At 46.4% G+C, this 19837-nt stretch overlaps 1 protein-coding gene across 2 annotated transcripts in view; it reads left to right on the top strand.

Moving 5' to 3' along the window:
- C2CD2 (C2 calcium dependent domain containing 2) overlaps positions 1-19837 on the top strand; it is an 83324-nt gene that overhangs the window by 628 nt on the left and 62859 nt on the right. Inside the window, exons 1-2 of one of the 2 annotated variants that reach the window (XM_063956685.1) lie at positions 4790-4873; positions 5282-5424. Coding sequence is in view for 1 of the 2 variants with exons in the window: in XM_063956684.1 (XP_063812754.1) it covers positions 4634-4873 (240 nt within the window). In the remaining variant the exon portion in view is untranslated. Of the gene's footprint in view, positions 1-4034; positions 4874-5281; positions 5425-19837 lie in introns of those variants that run through there. The other variant, XM_063956684.1, reaches the window with a different exon arrangement.

The raw sequence follows: 19837 nt of genomic DNA, 5'->3' as shown, positions 1-19837 counted from the left end.
ATCACAGGCTGTTAACCCCTCACTGACCACTTACTGTACCTGGTGGCATCCTATGTACTAAGTGCCCTCCAGCCTGGATGGCATCCTATGTACTAAGTGCCCTCCAGCCTGGATGTGCCCCATTGCCCTCATTATAGAAACAGATCACTTCTGTAATATTTAGGATGCATACACCCCCCCCCCCCCCCCTTCTCCCATCCCCCCTTCGCACCCCCCCTTCTCCCCTCCTTCATCAGGACCTTTGCTCTAACTTACCCTTTGTCCCACTGCTCACCTACCTACAGCACCTCTGCCTGATCATGCCTCTTTCTCCCATGATTATGGTGCCTTGCAGCAAGAAGTCATTGTATTGCCGTGATCCAGCACAGGAGGTAATTACTGTAAAGTGACTTTAATTGAGTCCTGTAATGAGTAGGTGTGCAGCGGGATAGGGCAGCCATCGCTCTGTAATAGGCGGTGATCATAGTAATCATCATCAGGGTATTTCATGCATTATTCTGCAGTATTATACCATGGATTGGAATAGGTCAGGTTGGGTTATTCCTATAGTTCCACATTACCATATAATAGGAAGTGCTGTCAGCACTGGTATCAGAGTGTTATTACCTGTCCACCTACCGTGCTGTCACTGATTAGAGTAGGGAGCCTCTGATGAAGCTGCACAGCAGGAATGAATGGGTCACTTTAACCCCTCAGGGGCAGATTACTGACTGGTTTATTTCAGGCACTTTAAAGGCAGGAAAGAGAGCGTCGTTGTGTAAGTTGTCCTTGGTGTAACTTTTTAAGACGCAGATAAGTGTTTTCAAACAGTGGCTTACATTAGTTATGGCTCAGCTTGTCCATGGTGTGGTGTAACAATCGCAAATTGCATTTCTGTATAGTTCTGGTTCCCTCCTGTGCTTTTCACCAAGTTTTATATACTATCCTTTTTTGTGTTGCTATTGGACACCAATCAGATCTGCTTTGCTCCCTGTGTTGGATGTAATAGCCTGCAGAGACAACTACCTTAGGGCGCCCTGAATAAGCCGCACATTGGGCCTGATTATGAGTCGCATGCACTGCCGAGGTTGAAGGTAGTGAAGTAGTTTGTTTTTCCTTGTTCAGCGCATGTGGCTGAGTCGCAGATGCAGCTGCAACTGAGAATCAGGCTCTTTCTGATATAAAGAACTTGTATCAAAACACAATGCTGTGTATTCCAGTTCTGTAGTTTTCCCCTTTTTTTTTCGTTTGTGCTTAAATGATTGTAAATGTTTTCAACGGTAGGAAGTGTTTTCCCTGTTGGGTTGGAGACAACATATAAAATAGTGAATAAGAGGCCCCATACTGACCCAAGGCACCACAAGTTCTTATACACAGCTCGTCCCTAACAAGTTCTTATACACAGCTCGTCCTCCCAGCCTCATTATACCAGGCAAGTCCCATCTGAGGGGATACATAAGAATGTCACTTGAAAATATATGTTTTGAAGAAGGTACAGGGCCTACAGAATTAGTACACATGTAAAGGAGAAGAAAGTAATCTTTCTTTTTTTCTCTCTCTCTCTCTGTATGTATGTATGTATGTATGTATGTATGTGTGTGTGTGTGTATATATATATATATATATATATATATATATATATATATATATATATATATATATATATATATATATATATAGATAATGGATAGATTTACGAGTTCGTTTCCTATTTGCTGAACCTGTTAAAGGCACAATTACCCATAAATCATACATTCAAGTGTCCCCCCCCCCCCGTCCCCCCCTCCCCCTCCCTACTACCACCGAAGAAAAAAAAAAATCAGCCTTCAAAAACATTATTACTGGTTTGAGGGTCTGGTTTGGAGATGTACATAACCAAGAACACAGCAACGTGTAAATAGCAACCGATCTCTGAATCATGCCCTGTGACGCTGAAGAAATGTTAAAACCAGTTTAATAAGGGGGAAAAAATATTATGCATTTACGAGCATTGGAACCCATTCATTTCAGTGGCGTGCTATTAACCCACTGAAATGAATGGTAACGTTGGAGATGAACATTGAAACCTCTGTCTTTACAATTTCCTTTCACTGGCCAAATGGGCTAATTAAGGTAAATGTTTGAGGTCTTGAATGTATTCCCACAGTTTTTCATTAATTTTGTGTATGTATTTGTAATTAAGTGTTTAATAGAGATTGTTTTTTTTTTCTTCATTAAATGGTTAAGTAATTTGTCACCACTTGCTCAATATTGGAAGTTTACCACTATTTCATTAACGTTATTGAAGTGTTGGCTCTCAATATTCAGTACAATCACACGGAGTCATCAAATTAATTGCTATTCTGAAGACTTCTGAATCATTATTGTAATAATAAGCCAATTAACATAACTGGAAACTCCAGGCCCAAGGAAGCACAACAAATGTAGGTCCATTTGCAATAGACTTGACACATCCGACGTAAGGCCCAAATGTCTAATAGCTTTTCCCATTAATTTCAATGGGGTTTCTACATGTAGGTGTGTTGGGCAAATCGAGGGCGTTCCTTACTTATTTTGTTGAAATATTAATAGTTCTGTATGAAAGTAGACACAAAGGACTACCTAGCGTCATTCCACTGAATTTTTTCCCTGCTGGAGGCACTTACCATAGGTGTTCTATAATGGATGCACACCGCACACACTGCACCCATATATTATACATACCACTACGGAGTCCAGTGACGGCTGCCCTGCTGTGCGGGCACAAATCACTCGGAAAATTACCCGCCGCTGTCTACTGCGCAGGTGCGGGCACCATGTTCCCGAAGACTCACGCATGCGTGGCATTTTGACTGCATCCCCTTACCATGTTTGATTAACCTCACATGGTGAAGTTATCATAGGTCACTGGCAGCAATTTTCAACTTGGCGTATCTGGAGAATCGTCCGGCCAGTCGTGACAAATTGGTGTTAGAAGTGGGAGACCATACTTTATTAATAAGGCATCACAAAGGGTATATGCAGAGCCTTACAGAGTGCATGTACAGATATAACGTTCGTAAACTGGCAGTGCAAACAATGGAATGATTATGATTAAAAACAAAAATCTATGTGTTAAAGAAAATACCATATTACTACAATTTTCCCTAATTTGACTCCTCCCACTCATTTGCATAGAGTTCCACTGGCACTAGATAGGTTTATTACCAAAGAAGCGGAATGGGATGCAGTCAGCATTTTTAGATATTTTAGGATCAGAAAAGATCAGTTATTTTAAAATCAGGGTTTATAAATTATGGTCCAATTTAAATTTTTTGTTTTACAAAAATATCCATGTAACGTGAGGTTAAACAACCTTTGTATGTGAGTTGCCATGGTAACAGGATGCATATGATTTACAGATATGTATTTTTCTATAAATAGAGCGCAGCTGAATAAACAAAAGGTTTGCAGCGTATTGTATGGTGTCAGGGTATTAACCCCTGTATGCCTGGAAATCATTTCTAGTCGGGAGTCTATTGGACGCGAAATAATATGCTACTCTGTGCGCCCTTGAGTAAAGAAATTTTACAACAATAAAATGTCAGTAAGTGTTTTTCTGCTGTTGTATTGATGAGGATTTGTACATGGTGTCTCCACAAGAGCCTTGCACATCATTTGGAGCTCACTTTGTGTCATCTCTCGACACATTCGCTCAGTTGGCATGGCCCATGTTACCCAGAACCAAATCAAAAATTTTGTTCATTACTGACCATGCAGAAACCGATTGTTTTGCAGTTTAGCAAAATAGTGACAAGTCATCGACACCTAGGTCGGAACGCTGCAATGATAACTGTTGCAACTTCCAACGATGAGTCTTCTGTACAAACTTGCATAGAAAATATGAGTGCCTTCTTTATTATTCTGTTTATGAAACTGCTCAGATAGTTGTGTCATCTTAAGCGGTTAGTTTTTTTTTCTCTCTCACCCTTCTGGGTGTGTGAACTGAGGTGATCCTTCTGCCAAAACAGATTTTGTATTGTAAACTCTTTGCTTACGCCTTATTTAATGTTCCGTTTGTGTGATCTCTCCTCTAGTGATCTCCTGTGGATTCTGCTGTGCCTTTAACTCTCCAGAAGAGGAACTAGTGTGGAAGCGGCATTGTTCCAGTAGGAAGGATTATTTCCCAGGTATCGTAAACGTCCCACCGGCTACTGACACTTGGAGTGTTCCTGGGAGAGTAGAGAATGATCCTGTTTGTTTCTGACTCTCCCCCTCGAGCTGCTACACCGAGACGAGAGTAGATGACGTTCCTCCTGCAGGTCTGAAGCCAGGGACTTTTTGTCCTTTCCATACCAGGGTGCTGCCGCCTCCTCTAGCTGTAGGGACCAGTGATGCTGAGGTATACATACCACACTTGGAGCAACTTTCACCTGCTCAGACCAGGGACTGCAGTCCCTCCGTGCTGCTGCTGGAACCCTCGCCTTGGGATGGTGCAGCAGTGGTGACCCTACCTCACGGACGGTTCCAAGTGCACGCTCATTAGACATGGAATGTGCGCGCCGGTTCCTCTCTCTTTTTTTTATTTTTTACCTTCCTGAGATATCTCCGTAGGGAACCGGGAGCATCTATAGGAAAACAGCTGCTTTTAATAATCGTTTGTTCAGCGCTGTAGATGCGGTGACTGTACATAGCGATGTCGCTCTTTGAGGATCAGTGGTTCCTGGTCACCCTCTTCCTGGCCGCACTCGTCACGCTTGCCGTCTATCTGTTCCAGTACGGTTTGGGCGGATTGTGGACACGAAAAAGAAAATCGTCTAGTGCGCACGGCGAGGCGGATTCACTCCTGTCCTGGATATTGTCTCTGAGTAGTTGGAAAAGCCAGTGGCTGAAGGCTTGGATAAGTGCACTCAATGAAGAGGCTGGGAAGCGAGGGGTAAGTGTCTCTGTTGGTTTGAAAATGAAATTTTCCTTTTCACTGTCAACTTAACAGTTCCTGGTGATATAGTAGATGTAGCAATAGTGGTTTATGTCTGAAAATGTTGATAAGTAGGTATACTCGGGTGGGGAAGTATTCTGTGGGGAAGGGATGGAGGTCAGGACAGTGTCACAGTGATAAGCTTGCTGCCTCATAGCACTGAGGTCTTGTGTTCAATTCCAGGAAATACCATGTCTGTGTGTAGTTTGTATATTCTCCACTTGTTTGTGTGGGGTTTTCTCCAGATGCTCCCACAATCAAAAAAAACATAAACTTCTGCCAACAATGAACCTGTGTTTGTGTGTGCCTCCACCGGGGAAGGGATTCAGTTGTCTGCATTAACTTTTTCTTTTGCGCGAAAAACAGGTTTTCATCGCAATTCGCTAAAATGGACCGGTCCAATTAAACAGCGAAAATTTACCGGCGGTAATTCTCTATAGGTTTAACACAAATTTCGTTTCACCACCTCCTGAACAGGTGAAAAGTTGGGGGGAAATCCCTATTTTAAGGTAAAAATGTTATTACTTGGTTCAGAACCACTGGGGCACCTTCTTTAATGACTAATTAGGCACTTTTGAAGTTTTTAATTAGCATAATTGGGTTAATAATTACATGTTATTTTTGGGGGGTGAAACCATGCAAAATACAGGAAATTGGTGTATAAGGTATGGGACAGGTATATGGGGGTGCTTTATGAGTGGGACAAGTGTTTTTAGGCTTGCAGATAGGAGTTATTGGTTTGTTTTTTGCTACTTTTTTTTTAAAACTGACTTAAAATGGCTACTGTAGGGATATAAGTGGATGATCATAACACAGGCTGGCTTGTTCTATGAGGAGGCACGGGCTGGCTTGTTATGAGGGGGCACGGGCTGGCTTGTTATATGAGGGGGCACGGGCTGGCTTGTTATATGAGGGGGCACGGGCTGGCTTGTTCTATGAGGGGGCACGGGCTGGCTTGTTCTATGAGGGGGCACGGGCTGGCTTGTTCTATGAGGGGGCACGGGCTGGCTTGTTATATGAGGGCACGGGCTGACTTGTTATATGAGGGGGCACGGGCTGGCATGTAATCACGTCCGATATGAGTAGCTCTAAATGTTGGCTCGGCTCACGGTATTCTAATTACAGTGTTGCCAGCTCTCCACTTTCGTATGAATTTGTTCAAGCCCTTACAACACGCTTATGTGGAGATGTTGTAAAACTTGGAGAGAGATAAAGTACCAGCCAATCAGCTTCTACCTACCATGGTACAGGATGTTTTTGAAAAGTGACACAAGCCGATTGGTTGGTACTTTATGAGAAGTGGAGAAGACATATGGGTGTGTTTGGCAGGAGGCTGATGTAGGAGATAAGGGGAATATAAGACATAGAGGAACATAATGGCAGTCTGCTGACTGGTGTGATATGTAAGCAGACGTCGGTTATGTACAGGAGGACTCTTGGTCACCTCTGGTTTGCTATGTGGCCACAAGAAGAGAGTAAGGTGGAATATTTCAAGCGTCATTTAGGGTTGGGTATGATACGGTGACAGTCATAATGTCGACATTGACCATGAATGTAGATTCATCATGTAAACATTGATGAAATGCCGACATGTTAGAATGTCAGCATATCGTCCCGGGGTGACTGTGACTTCTGGGTCAGACCTCTGATCCGCTGATGTTTTGGTGAGAGTCTCCCCTAACCCTAATCCCTACCTCTAACTCTCCCCCCTATTGTCTAACCCTAACCCACCCCTCCCCCTAGTGCCTAATCCTATATCACCCCTCCCCCTGGTGCCTAACCCGAACCCTCCCCCTGGTGCCTAACCCACCCCTCCCTCTGCAGCCTAACTCTGAGCCCCCCCTTAATGTCAAACCCTAACTCTCTCCCTATTGTCTAACCCTAACCCACCCCCTAGTGCCTAATCCTATATCACCCTTCCCCCTGGTGCCTAACCCGAACTCTCCCCCTAGTGCCTAACCCACTCCTCCCCGCAGCCTAACCCTCCCCCTAGTGCCTAATCCTATATCACCCCTCCCCCTGGTGCCTAACCCGAACTCTCCCCCTAGTGCCTAACCCACCCCTCCCCGCAGCCTAACCCTCCCCCTAGTGCCTAATCCTATATCACCCCTCCCCCTGGTGCCTAACCCGAACTCTCCCCCTAGTGCCTAACCCACCCCTCCTCGCAGCCTAACCCTCCCCCTAGTGCCTAATCCTATATCACCGCTCCCCCTGGTGCCTAACCCGAACTCTCCCCCTAGTGCCTAACCCACCCCTCCCCGCAGCTTAACCCTCCCCCTAGTACCTAATCCTATATCACACCTCCCCCTGGTGCCTAACCCGAACTCTCCCCCTAGTGCCTAACCCACCCCTCCCCGCAGCCTAACCCTCCCCCTAGTGCCTAATCCTATATCACCCCTCCCCCTGGTGCCTAACCCGAACTCTCCCCCTAGTGCCTAACCCACCCCTCCCCGCAGCTTAACCCTAACCCTCCCCCTAGTGCCTAATCCTATATCACCCCTCCCCCTGGTGCCTAACCCGAATTCTCCCCTTTGTGCCTAACCCGAACTCTCCCCCTAGTGCCTAATCCAAACTCCCCCCCCCCCCCTCAATCTCATAATCACATCTGTGAGTGAGGGAGTTACTGTGCACGCAATGTTTTGCATAAATGGATTGAGAACAAGCACTGTAGACAGTGGGAGTGGCTGCTTGTGCAAAGGTCATGGTTCAGTGAGGTTATTAGGAGCAAGCGTACAGTATTCTATCCCTCATTGGCCTGGCACTAAATAACCACGTCACCGCTCAAAGCTTATGGCAGTTTGTTTAAGACAAATACAATAGGAAAGCATGAAAAATTTATTAATAATAATAAAAAATCTATATTTTTCATCAGGGTCCAGAGATAATTTTATGGCAAAAGATGAAGCAGATAATTGCCTTAATTACACCCTTCCTTTTGCCGCTTAAAATTATGCGGCACGTTTAGTCACGTCAGCTGATGATGTAATTGTAGGTGAAACGCAGGTGCGTATCCGCCATTACATCTGCCGTAAAGCCGAATGTTATCAGCTGGTTCTGGTGGTGCAATACAGACTCATTATCTATTGCTTTGTGAGAAAGTTATGTTGAAAATCCTTTTCCCTTCTGTTTGCGGCGAGCGCACCAAGTTGCAGGTACCAGGGGGAGAATTTGCACCTGCACAAAGCCACACTGGCGCGTTTTCCTCTTGCGTTCATCAGCGCTGAACCTTCCCTATGTGAGGACGTCCAGTTTCCAATAATTTACACCTCTTCCGTCCTACGTGTAACTGCGTGCACTTATTCCGGGTAAACGCGCAATTAGAGTTTGCACAAGATACGCTTTGCAAACAGGTGTGTGTTCATCTCTGCATAAGCCCCACAAGGTTATAGAGACCGTTCATCATCCCTTAATTTAAATTAAAATAAAACAACTAATTTTCTATTTTATTTGTAAACATCAAAGTAATGGGACTGTTTAATATGCATATAATGCAGGATATATTACGGATATCATCTGCTTAACTTGCAGCCCCAATACTGTCCGCAGTCCCCATAACTTAGAATTGGGACATTCAGTCATCAACCTCTGAATTTGAGAGTTTGACCGCGGGAACCAAGTCCATCTTCAGATGGCGTTCGTTTCCGAAGCCCCGCTACTTAGTTTCCACTTGTGCCGCACTAAAGTTACATACTGTAAAGTTGCTTAATAGCAGTGTAACTGCAGGTGTTAGTGCCTGGCGGGGACAGCTGCTTTACGGGCGCCTTCAATTGCAGTGCTTCAAATTCCCCCGTATCTGCTCTATATATACATAAATAATAGGAGTGTGTAACGAAACAGCAGATGCTAAATGCGAAACACCTAAAGCACGTAGCTTTGCAGCCTATGTGGATGCCGCCATAACCACCCCCAATGTGTGGTCCTTTTTGTCAGCTGATGCCATCCGATCCAACTCTTCCAAACAATTGGGATCGGATACTGGCAGAGAAAATATTAGGGAGGCCGAAGCTTCCCCCCTAGCACCCACTCGGCTTGTTCCCTGGTGAAATGATCTGCCTGTTCTGCGTGACTGCTGAGTGCCCAGACCTGCATCATGCAGGTTCATTGCCAAATTGACCAGAGATTGTATTGATAAGCGATCCGCCTGGGTGACCTCTGCGTTTGGCAGCCGTGAGTCTTCTGAAGGACATTGCAGAGAGCCTCTTAGCACTTGGAACGGCTAAAACTGCAGCTTCACTCTGCTGCATAGCAGTCGCCAAGCCGCATCCTACATCTCGCGTTATATCGCGGTGTCATACGAGATGCTTTTATTACATATCGGATTAACTTTATATTCAACTATATAGTCGGTGGATGTTTTATGGACCTATAAGTGTCTCATGCATAGGATCATGGTAATTATCATTCAGTATTTGTTGATGTTTAAATGTGATGTATTCATGACCTGTCAAGTAACTATAATGCACACTGACACATTTACTAACAAATCTGTACACGCAGGGCGTAGATGGAATTAGGAGATGTATTACATGAGGATAACAGGTAGCTGTGCATAAAACGCTGTAACCTGTGGCAACCAATAACTGATTGACTGTTGCTAAATATCTCAAATTTCCAGGAACTGTCACAGATTTGTAATGTTTTCCTCTGGATGTTTCACCTATGGAAATCCAGGTCCCCCGATCTGGGCCCATCACTTTAGTGCATTGTACAAAGCATCACTTTCACAAGTCAGGGGCGTGGCCATGTGGCATTGTGTCATGCCACGCCCCCTTCCCCTCAAATCGGGACTGTCCCCCCTATACAGTATCTAAACCAGAGGTTCTCAAACTCGGTCCTCGGGAGCCCACACACTGCATGTTTTGCAGGTAACCCAGCACAGGTGTATTAATTACTCACTGACACATTTTAAAAGGTCCACAGGTGGAGCTAATTATTTCACTTGCGATTCTGTGAGGAGACCTGCAAAACATGCACTGTGTGGGCCCCCGAGGACCGAGTTTGAGAACCTCTGATCTAAACAGTTGGGAGGTATGGACCAGTCTTTATAGTTCAGTACTGACCACCTACATTCTAAAACATTTTTTTTCCTGCAATTCCTTCTGTGGGTTCTTATTCTTTCGGCCTCAGAAGGGAAGAGAGATTTCTAAAAATTGCATTGTATTCTGGTGATGGGTCCTGCGAGGCAGCATTGTGGTCGATTCAATTCACCAACAGTTGAATAGCGCCGGGAATTAGCTCCCGTCGCTATTCAATTAATCTCAAGTTAAGTCGGCGAATGCCCGTTCTCCCGGACTTAACAGGTTGATTTGTCGAGAGAACGGGCATTCTTCGACTGAACTCTCCGCCGCGATGCTGATTCCCGACAGAATCAGCCTGACGCCGGCTGCGCGGCAGCACTTTTGTCGGATTTCCTCTCTCATCCTCTGGGGGTGAGAGAAGAATTCCCGACAATTGAGTGTCACTTGGCGCTGTATTGAATAGCGCCGGGAGCTAATTCCTGGCGCTATTCAACTGTCGGTGAATTGAATCGACCCCATTGTGTCATGTGCCTAGATGCGCCATTCCGCCATATTATTTTGTAATGTTACAAGTGTACACCTTCTATCTATGGTTGTTATCTGGTAAGTTAAACTGAAGCCGAGTAATAATCCATGTAGTAGAGTAAGGTGTGATACTCTCAGTGGGTCATGTCACCGCTCACCCCCCACTCGGACTCAGACTTGATAGTGAGTAAGAACATCCGCATCCGCATCTGCACCTACTCCGTTACTTTAGTGAATGAAATGAGGTTACATCTCTCATTGCAGACATCTGCTCTCCCATTATCACCTCCTAAGCTACAGGACTGTATAGGAAGATGGATGGGGCTGTGCTATATGTACTCTACAGGGAGCGTATGATTTATGGGGATATAAGTAGTGCGGCAGAACAGCACACTTGACAGGGCAGCTCGCTAGTCCCGCTGGGGCTAGGACCATGTTCCAGCACACGTTACCACGTGATTCATCACGCAGACTTCTACCATGTGACTGTAGGGATTAGGGTCTATTTACTAAGCCTTGGATGGAGAGAAAATGGCCGGTGATAAAGCACCAGCCAGTCGGCTCCTTCCTTACTGCCATGTCACAGGCTGGGTTTGAAAAATAACAGGAGCTGATTGGCTGGTACTTTATCTCCATCCAAGGCTTAGTAAACAGCATTTGCCTAGTTTGCATGTGTCTAGGGCCGGCTCTGCAATTATGGGTAGGGTTAGGCTGCAGTATAGTTATCCTGAAATTAGGCGTTGGTTGTAATTAGGGTTATGGCTGTCTACATGTTATCTGTTGACATTTTGGCTTAGCGCACCATCATATACCCAACCCACGGGAGTGGGCGAGCATTGTCAGCGCCATCTCCTAGGCTGTAGTGTGAAGACTCCCCCTGCCCCCACGTCACTCTGGGACAGTCGATAATAATAAAACCTGCAGAATGTATTGCCATTGCTTTTATGGGGCTATTAAGGGCTTTTACTTAACAGCGGAGGAGATCGTCTGTCAGATTAAATTTAAAGGATGTTCAGATGCAGCCTGATTTATATAGAGTGTGTACACAAGCCTGCAGACTGCCTGGTGAGTGCATCCAGCCTGGAGGAAGGAGAGGTGGTGGCCAGCAGAGTATGGGTGGTGGGATTGCTCTGCTGTCTGCTGGAATCGCATATTTCAGGGAAGATTCTGTATTAAGGAGAGAGCAGAAAACACAGAAGAGTTTTATCGGTCTCTTCCCCTGAAGGGAGGACCTGGCTTTGGTGCTGAGTGATGTATTATGGAGAGCGGATGCTTGACCACGCCAAGTGCTTGTCTAAACAGCTGTGATTCTCCATACTGCGTTACTGTAATGTGTCCCCGCTCCCCGGGTGTTACCGCGTTACTTCATCCGTTACAGCCGAGGACTGATGTCTGGAAAAAATATATATTTTCTATTGATATATGGGTCTATGTACTAAATGTTGGAAAGATATACAATGGACGGAGATAAAGTCCCATCCAACCAGTTCCTAACTGCCGCAATACAGGCTGTTTTTGAAAAATGACAGTTAGGAGCTGGTTGCTTGGTACTTTATCACTGTCCACTTTGGGGTATATTCAATAAGAGTCGGGTCCATTCAGACATGCAGTTGTCTGAATGGACCCGACAACCCCTATTCAAAGAGCGGTCAAATCCGACTGTCGGGTTTGGCCGCTCCCGGTGTCTTGTCCTGCCGCGGCTGCCGGGTACGCTGACAGCAGCGGCGGTGGGAGCTGTCGGCGGCTGCCGTGTCTGCGGCGGTGGGGGCAGCAGCGGGAAAGCAGTGGAGGAGGGGAGACGGGGCAATCAGCGGCTGCGTCAGCGGAGGCTCACGGCGGCATCCACCCGGCTCCAGCGAGCAGGACCTCGCTTGCTGGAGCCAGGTGGACGCTGCCGCTGGGTCCCTGCTCTCTCGGATTGAGATTGTCTGAAACGGGGCTAAAACCTGTCTGGTTTGGCCCCGCTTCCGACAATGCATGCTGATCGGCGGCTGAAGCCGCCGATCAGCGTGCATTCCGACAACTATCCGACAAGTCAGGTTTCCCGACTTGTCGGGAAAAAATGGGGCCGTAATGAATAGGTCGGAACCCCTTCCGACCTAAAACTGTCGGAAGCTGCCGTCTTCCCAACAAGACGGCAGCTTCCGACAGTTATTGAATATACCCCGTTATCTCTCTCCAAAGCTTAGTACATAGAGCCCTATTTATTTATTAACCGTTTCTTATATAGCGCAGCAAATTCCGTTGCACTTTACAATTGTATCAAAGCTTGGAGAGAGAGATCGGAGTCTATGTACTAAGCCTTGTAGAACGATAAGTGAAGAGAGATAAAGTACCAGCCAATCAGCCACTACCTGCCACGTTACAGGCTGTGTTTTAGAAGCTGCTCCTGCATACCCTAACATTGTACATTTTACACATGAAAACCGGCACAAATTAGGAAAGGGGGCGTGGCCACGGGTTTCCTATACTTTCCGTGTTAATTTAGAGAGTCAAAAATCGGTACAAAGCCCATTTTGGCATGTACAGACCATAAAAATAAAAAAAAGGTACTGTACCTGCCAATAAGGTCCAATTGGAGGGTATGCTGCTGTCATTTTTCAAAGACTGCCTGTAACATGCAAGAGCTGATTGGCTGCTACTTTATCTCCGTCCACTTTACGTCTCGCCAATCTTTGATACATATCCCCCATAGTCTATAACATGAACCTTCTCTGATAGCCTAGTGAAGTTCTGGGGGGTGCCCCTCATGGAGAAGCAGCATGTTTGGTAATGCATACCCTCCAACATTTTACACATAAAAATCGGTACAAAGTAGTAAAAGGGGTGTGGCCACTGGTAAAGGGGCGTGGCCACGTCACTTTTCCTATACTTTCAATGGGAGCTTGAAGAGCTAAAAATCGGTACAGACCACAAAAAAGAGGTACTGTACCTATTAAAAAGGTACAGTTGGAGGGTATGGTAATGTATGCACGGAGCCGCATGCTATGCGCAGGGTTTCACCTTTTCAGAATTTGTGTTTTGATAACTGGGTCATTTAAAATTAATTTTTAAGGGGCAACAAACCTAAATACTTACTTACAGCTGGCTGCTCATAACACTAAGCTCCTTTGTAGCTTGGCCCCTGTCAGCTATCACTTTGTCCCAGTGGCGTGCGGTGAGGTCAGTGGCTGGTGAGGCACTGCAGCCATAATGTTCCGCCGAATCCTGCCGATGACCCCTACCGCCACTGCCACCAATGCCCGCTGCCTTCCTGCTCATTATACTTGTGATATATTGTACATTTTTATAGAAAATAAAATAAAAATTAGTGTTTGGGACTGGGAAGGGAGTGGGAGAATGACATGAATGCAATTTTGTTGTCCAGGGCTTCCATTAACTTAATAGCACCGTGGATGCGGCGCTATTAAGTTAATAGAAGTCCTGGACAACAAAATAGCCAGCAGTGGGTGACAGGGAGAGGGTGACGCCAGAGAGGGTGACAGCAGTGGGTGACAGGGAGTGAGTGACAGGAAAAGCGTGACGTCAGGAAGAGCATGAAGCCAGGGAGAGGGTCGCCAGGGAGAGGGTGACAGCAGTGGGTAGTTCCAGGAAGAAGGTGACGGCAATGGGTGATGCCATGGAGAGGGTGACGCCAGGGAGGGAGTGACAGCGAGGGTGACGCCAGTGAGGGGGTGACAGCAGTGGGTGACAGGGAGAGGGTGATGCCAGGGAAAGGGTAACAGCAGTAGCAGCGGGTGAGGGTGTAAAAGAGAGAAGTAAAGGGTGATGGGAGCAGACAGTGAATGACAATTATATTGGTATTTACTTACATGGACCTGGGCCTAGAACTGCGGGGATCGCCAGTGACAAGAGCAGCCTGAACAGGAATCCGGGGTCGGGAGAGAGAGTGAGAGAGGAGGGGAGAAGCGTGGGATTGTTGCCCCTCTCCCCCTCTGGCCAGACTGGACTCACTGGGGTATATTTACTAAGGTCCCGATTTCATTCGAGTTGGCTTTTTTTTTGTAAGTGTGATCTCGGGAATTTACTAAACACAAATCTCGGCAGTGTTGGGGCTATTCTTATTGAGATACACTGCCGACCACACAAATACGAATCAATAGACCATCAAACACGGCTGTTATTTAATAGAACTTGGTCATTTACTAAGAATTTGTATTCTCAATCACTGCCGACAATAGCCAAACACTGCCAGGAAAGGATGGAATTCGTAAAAAAGTGGAGCTTTCAAATAGACCTGCTTTTTCCTGGTGTGTTGTAATAGTCATGCACGGATCAGTGAGATCCATGCATGCTTATCCGTGGAAAAGGGTGTGAATGGGTAAAAAGTTAAAAAAAGAAATGCTTGAGGTCCCCCCTCCTAAGCATAACTAGCCTTGGGCTCTTTGAGCCGGTCCTGGTTGTTTAAATACTGGGGAAAAATTGGACAGGGGTTCCCCGTATTTAGACAACCAGCACCGGGCTCTTAGTCCGGCCCTGGTTCCAAAAATATGGGGGACAAAAGATGTAGGGGTCCCCCATATTTTTAAAACCAGCACCGGGCTCCACTAGCCAGGGACATAATGCCACAGCCGGGGGACACATTTATGTAGGTCCCTGCGGCCATTGCATTACCTCCCCAACTAGTCACCACTGGCCGGGGTTCCCAGGAGGAGTGGGGACCCCTTAAATCAAGGGGTCCCCCCCTCCAGGCACCCAAGGGCCAGGGGTGAAGCCCGAGGCTGTCCCCAGCACCCCTGGGCGGTGGGTGCCAGGCTGATAGCCATAAGTGTGTAAAAAAAGAATTTTTTTGTTGTTGTGGAACTACAAGGCCCAGTAAGCCTCCCCCGCTTGTTGGTACTTGGAGAACCTCAAGTACCAGCATGCGAGGAAATAACGGGCCCGCTGGTACCTGTAGTTCTACAACAAATAAAATACCCAAATAAAAAAACAACACACACACCGTGAAAGTAAAAATTTATTAACACACTTACACACTCACACATACTTACCTACATCCCATGCCGGTCACGTCCACTTGTCCAGTAGAATCCAATAGGGCCGATACCTGTAAAAATGAGAGACCGATTACTCACCTACATCCCACGCCGGTCACGTCCACTTATCCAGTAGAATCCAATAGGTGGTTCCTGTAAAAATGAGAGAGTTTACTCACCTACATCCCACGCCGGTCACGTCCTCTTGTCCAGCAGAATCCAATAGGGCCGATACCTGTAAAAATGAGAGACAGATTACTCACCTACATCCCACGCCGGTCACGTCCACTTGTCCAGTAGAATCCAATAGGTGGTTCCTGTAAAAATGAGAGACCGATTACTCACCTACATCCCACGCCGGTCACGTCCACTTATCCAGTAGAATCCAATAGGTGGTTCCTGTAAAAATGAGAGAGTTTACTCACCTACATCCCACGCCGGTCACGTCCTCTTGTCCAGTAGAATCCAATAGGGCCGATACCTGTAAAAATGAGAGACAGATTACTTACCTACATCCCACGCCAGTCACGTCCTCTTGTGCAGTAGAATCCAATAGGCCATACCTGTAGAGGAGAGAAGGCACACAATTTGTACTCTCAGGACAGAACTGAGGAGTTTGGAAGGAGAGAGAGAGAGAAAAACAAACAAACCTCTTGGGTGAAGTGTTTTCCGGCAGGTCTGACAGCGGCTCCTCTCAGCTGTCGGCCCCGGGCACAGCAACACACAGGAGGGGGGACGTGCGGCAGGTGTGGGGCGGACGGAGCAGCTCTGCCTCTGACAGCGGCTCCTGTCGGCCCCGGGCACAGCAACATACAGAAGGAGGGGACGTGCGGCAGGTGTGGGGCGGACGGAGCAGCTCTGCCTCTGACAGCGGCTCCTGTCGGCCCCGGGCACAGCAACATACAGGAGGGGGAACGTGCGGCAGGTGTGGGGCGGACGGAGGGACAGCTCTGCCTCTGACAGCGGCTCCTGTCGGCCCCGGGCACAGCAACACACAGGAGGAGGAACGTGCGGCAGGTGCGGGACGGAGGGACAGCTCTGACAGCGGACTTGTCAGCAGCGCCCAGCGCGGACAGAGGAGGGGGAACATGCTGCAGGAGGGGGACTGTGGCTGACCAGGAAGCGGCCACGGAGACGGAGGTGAGAGCTCATTCTTTCTGCCTATGGGTGATTGGACCAACGGATCCAGCCCTGGATCCGCTGTCCAATCACATCTGGCCCTATCGACGAGGCACTTATAATAGTGCCGCTTTCTCGTTGTTTTTCAATGGGCTTTTACAGCCCAGTTCTTGGCCCCGCCTCCCGCTTTATCCTCAGTCCCATTCACAACGGGAGGCACTGTTATCAGTGCCTCCTGAACTACTTTCAGGCCGTACAATGATTATAATAATATAACGAAGATACTTATGACACAGAATATGTGTCATATAAGTATCTTCCTTGTATTATTTTACTCATTAAGGACAGGGGAGGCACTGCCTCCCCTGACTGCACGTCCCTGCTTTGTCCCTATGGCAGAGGTTCCCAAACCGTGTGCGGTGGCTCCCTGGGGTGCCTCGGGACACTTGCAGGGGTGCCCTGGGTTGGTGGTCCAGAACCAATTCAAATTATTCATGGTCAATATAATAGGCAAAACCAGTGCTGGTGGCTGCCAGTCATAAAATATGTGGCCAAACAGAAGCAAATCTTGTCCCTCACCACACAACTGACCCTAAGGATGACCTATAAACGCGATCTACTTAATGTAATATTTCTTTCTAAATTTCTCAATAAGAAATTTTTGGCCTAGGGGTGCAGTGAAAAAAATTCTGATATTCTAGGGCGCCGTGATTCAAAAAAGTTTGGAATCCACTGCCCTATGGAGTCATTATCTTATCGCTGGGGAGGGAGAGTAATAGCTATACATTTACTGCCACCACATAGCAGCAAGGCCTCATTGTCTAATAATAATAATACGCTTCAATCGACCGACTACATTCTGAGGTCTGAGATACAGTGATCTCGTGCAGGCTCCCTGATATAAGCAATTCCTGTAAATTTGCCTTCATATTAAAATTATAATCCAGCACACCCTTGTGACCTGAAGTTCACCCCTTATTTTCTTTAACCCTATCATTAGTAGCAGTGTGTGGATGTGTATGTAGTGTCTGTGAAGGACGAGTCCCACTTGTCCTCAGCAAAGCCCAGGATTCTGGGTAGAAGGTAAATATGGCTCTTTCCTCCCCGTTGCCCTTGAGTTGAATATGGAATTATATGGTAGGGAAGTGTTTTAAAATAATTTATGTACCTTTTGCAGCAGTTAGTTTGTTTTATGGGAGCTGCCACATCTTCCAGTGAAGTGGTTAAACGGGTGTGCTTTAGGATTAAAGTTTCTTGACTAACATCAGCATTGAGTAGGTGGAAATGGTGACATTTCTTGGCACACTGTGTGGGCTAGTGGGGAATTACTGTAAGGGGTGTGGGTAACCTGCTGTGTTTATATAAGCGGACCCAGCCTGTCGGTCCTGCATGTGCGCTGTGTTCCACAATGATGTAATGCGTTGCAGCCTTACACTTTCCTCTCCCTATCTACTGAAAGTATGAAAAGTTCTTTTATTACGGATGAGTTGGACAGATGTGCGTTCGTTCCGTCGGTGTGAAGGTGTTAAAAGTGTGAACAGTGCAGCTAATTAGTCATTTTATTTAGTTAACTAATAAAACATCAAATCTTGCAATGTACGTGCAGATTTGTCGGCCAATTTGGAAATATTTGGACCAGATTTGCTAACTAGTCACCCGTGTGAGTAGCCTCCTCCCAACAGATAATGGGGGGGACATTTACTAAGCAGTGATGAGAGCTACTGATTGGTTGATGGGGCAACGTCTCCACTGGCCCACTTCTCCGCTCTTATCACTGCTTAGTAAATATCCCCCTAAGGGATCTATGTACTAAACCTTGGAGAGAGATAAAGTGAATGAAGATTATTTATCGAGTGATAAAACTCCTTGCGGATGATAAATGGTGTGTCAGCCAATCAGCTCCAAACTGTCATGTGTCTGGGGAAAAAAACAGTTGTGAGCTGATTGGCTGGAGCACGATTTATCATACGCAACGAGTTTTATCACTCGTTGATAAATGGGCCCAAAAGTACCAGCCAACCGCCTCCTGTCATTTCAAACATCACCTGTAACATGGCAGTTGGGAGCTGATTGGCTGATACTTTACCTCAATCCACTTTATCTCTCTCCAAAGCTTGGTACATAGACCTGTAAATAGCCGATGACCCTGAAAGCGACGTGTCAGTTCATTGGCCAATCCAGAAGTGGGCGGGTAGAGCGGACCCATATGATTGGTGAGGTGGGTGAATACATGTGCCTAGATTGGCTGGCTGTTTAGCCACCTATTTTGGTAATTGAAAGACAGGATTGCCCTGTGTGTGCCCAGGTCATTCAGTGACACTTCCAATTCAGCATAATATAAAGTAAGTCTATAGGACAGAGGTTCCCAAACTGTTTGCGGTGGCTCCCTGGGGTGCCCTGGGACACTTGCAGGGGTGCTCTGGGTTGGTGGTCCAGGACCAATTCAAATTATTCATGGTCAATATAATAGGCAAAACCAGTGCTGGTGGCTGCAAGTCATAAAATATGTGGCCAAACAGAAGCAAATCTTGTCCCTCACCACACAACTGACCCTAACGATGACATATAAACGTGATCTACTTAATGTAATATTTCTTTCTAAATTTCTCAATAAGAAATTTTTGGCCTAGGGGTGCCGTGAAAACAATTCTGATACTCTAGGGCGCCGTGATTCAAAAAAGTTTGGAAACCACTGCTATAGGACCAAAAGGGTCACTGACTGAAAATGAGGATCTCCTTACCCTGTCCACCATGTATTTTCATTTACCAGTCTACTTAATTAGATTATTAAAAAAAAAAAAAAAATCTAATAAAAGATCGTATTGGTTATACTTTCACATAGGTCTATTTAAAGCACTTGCGTTTTCCCTTGTCGTGTAATCCGGCGGGCGCTGTGCCTAGTTTTGTGCATCGAGTGCTGCAGAAACAGCGGCGCTGTATAAGAATGTACTTAGAAATGTGTTATCTGGAACGAGAGAGCAGAGAATAATCCTTATTATGATCTAGCAGGTTTATACCGGACGAGAGAGAGAGTTCCCTCCATCAGCTGAATGTCTTATATGAATTAGGTCAAACCTCTCCCAGGGCTGCTCAGATACTGCTCTGATACTACCCGTGAGGGTGGCTGTGTGTGTGTGTGTGTGTGTGTGTGTGTGTGTCCATCCTCTGCCTCCTGCAAATATTGTGCTGCAATAAAATAGATTAACAATGGTACTGTATAGCTAACAAACCCCTCTCTGTTCTCTACAAGGCAGTATGTAGTTCTATGGGGTAGGAGGCTGCAT

The sequence above is a fragment of the Pseudophryne corroboree genome, chromosome 2 (assembly GCF_028390025.1).
Source record: "Pseudophryne corroboree isolate aPseCor3 chromosome 2, aPseCor3.hap2, whole genome shotgun sequence".
NCBI lineage: Eukaryota > Metazoa > Chordata > Amphibia > Anura > Myobatrachidae > Pseudophryne > Pseudophryne corroboree.
Note: the sequence above shows the minus strand (reverse complement) of the source record. Positions and strands in the feature narration are given on the sequence as shown.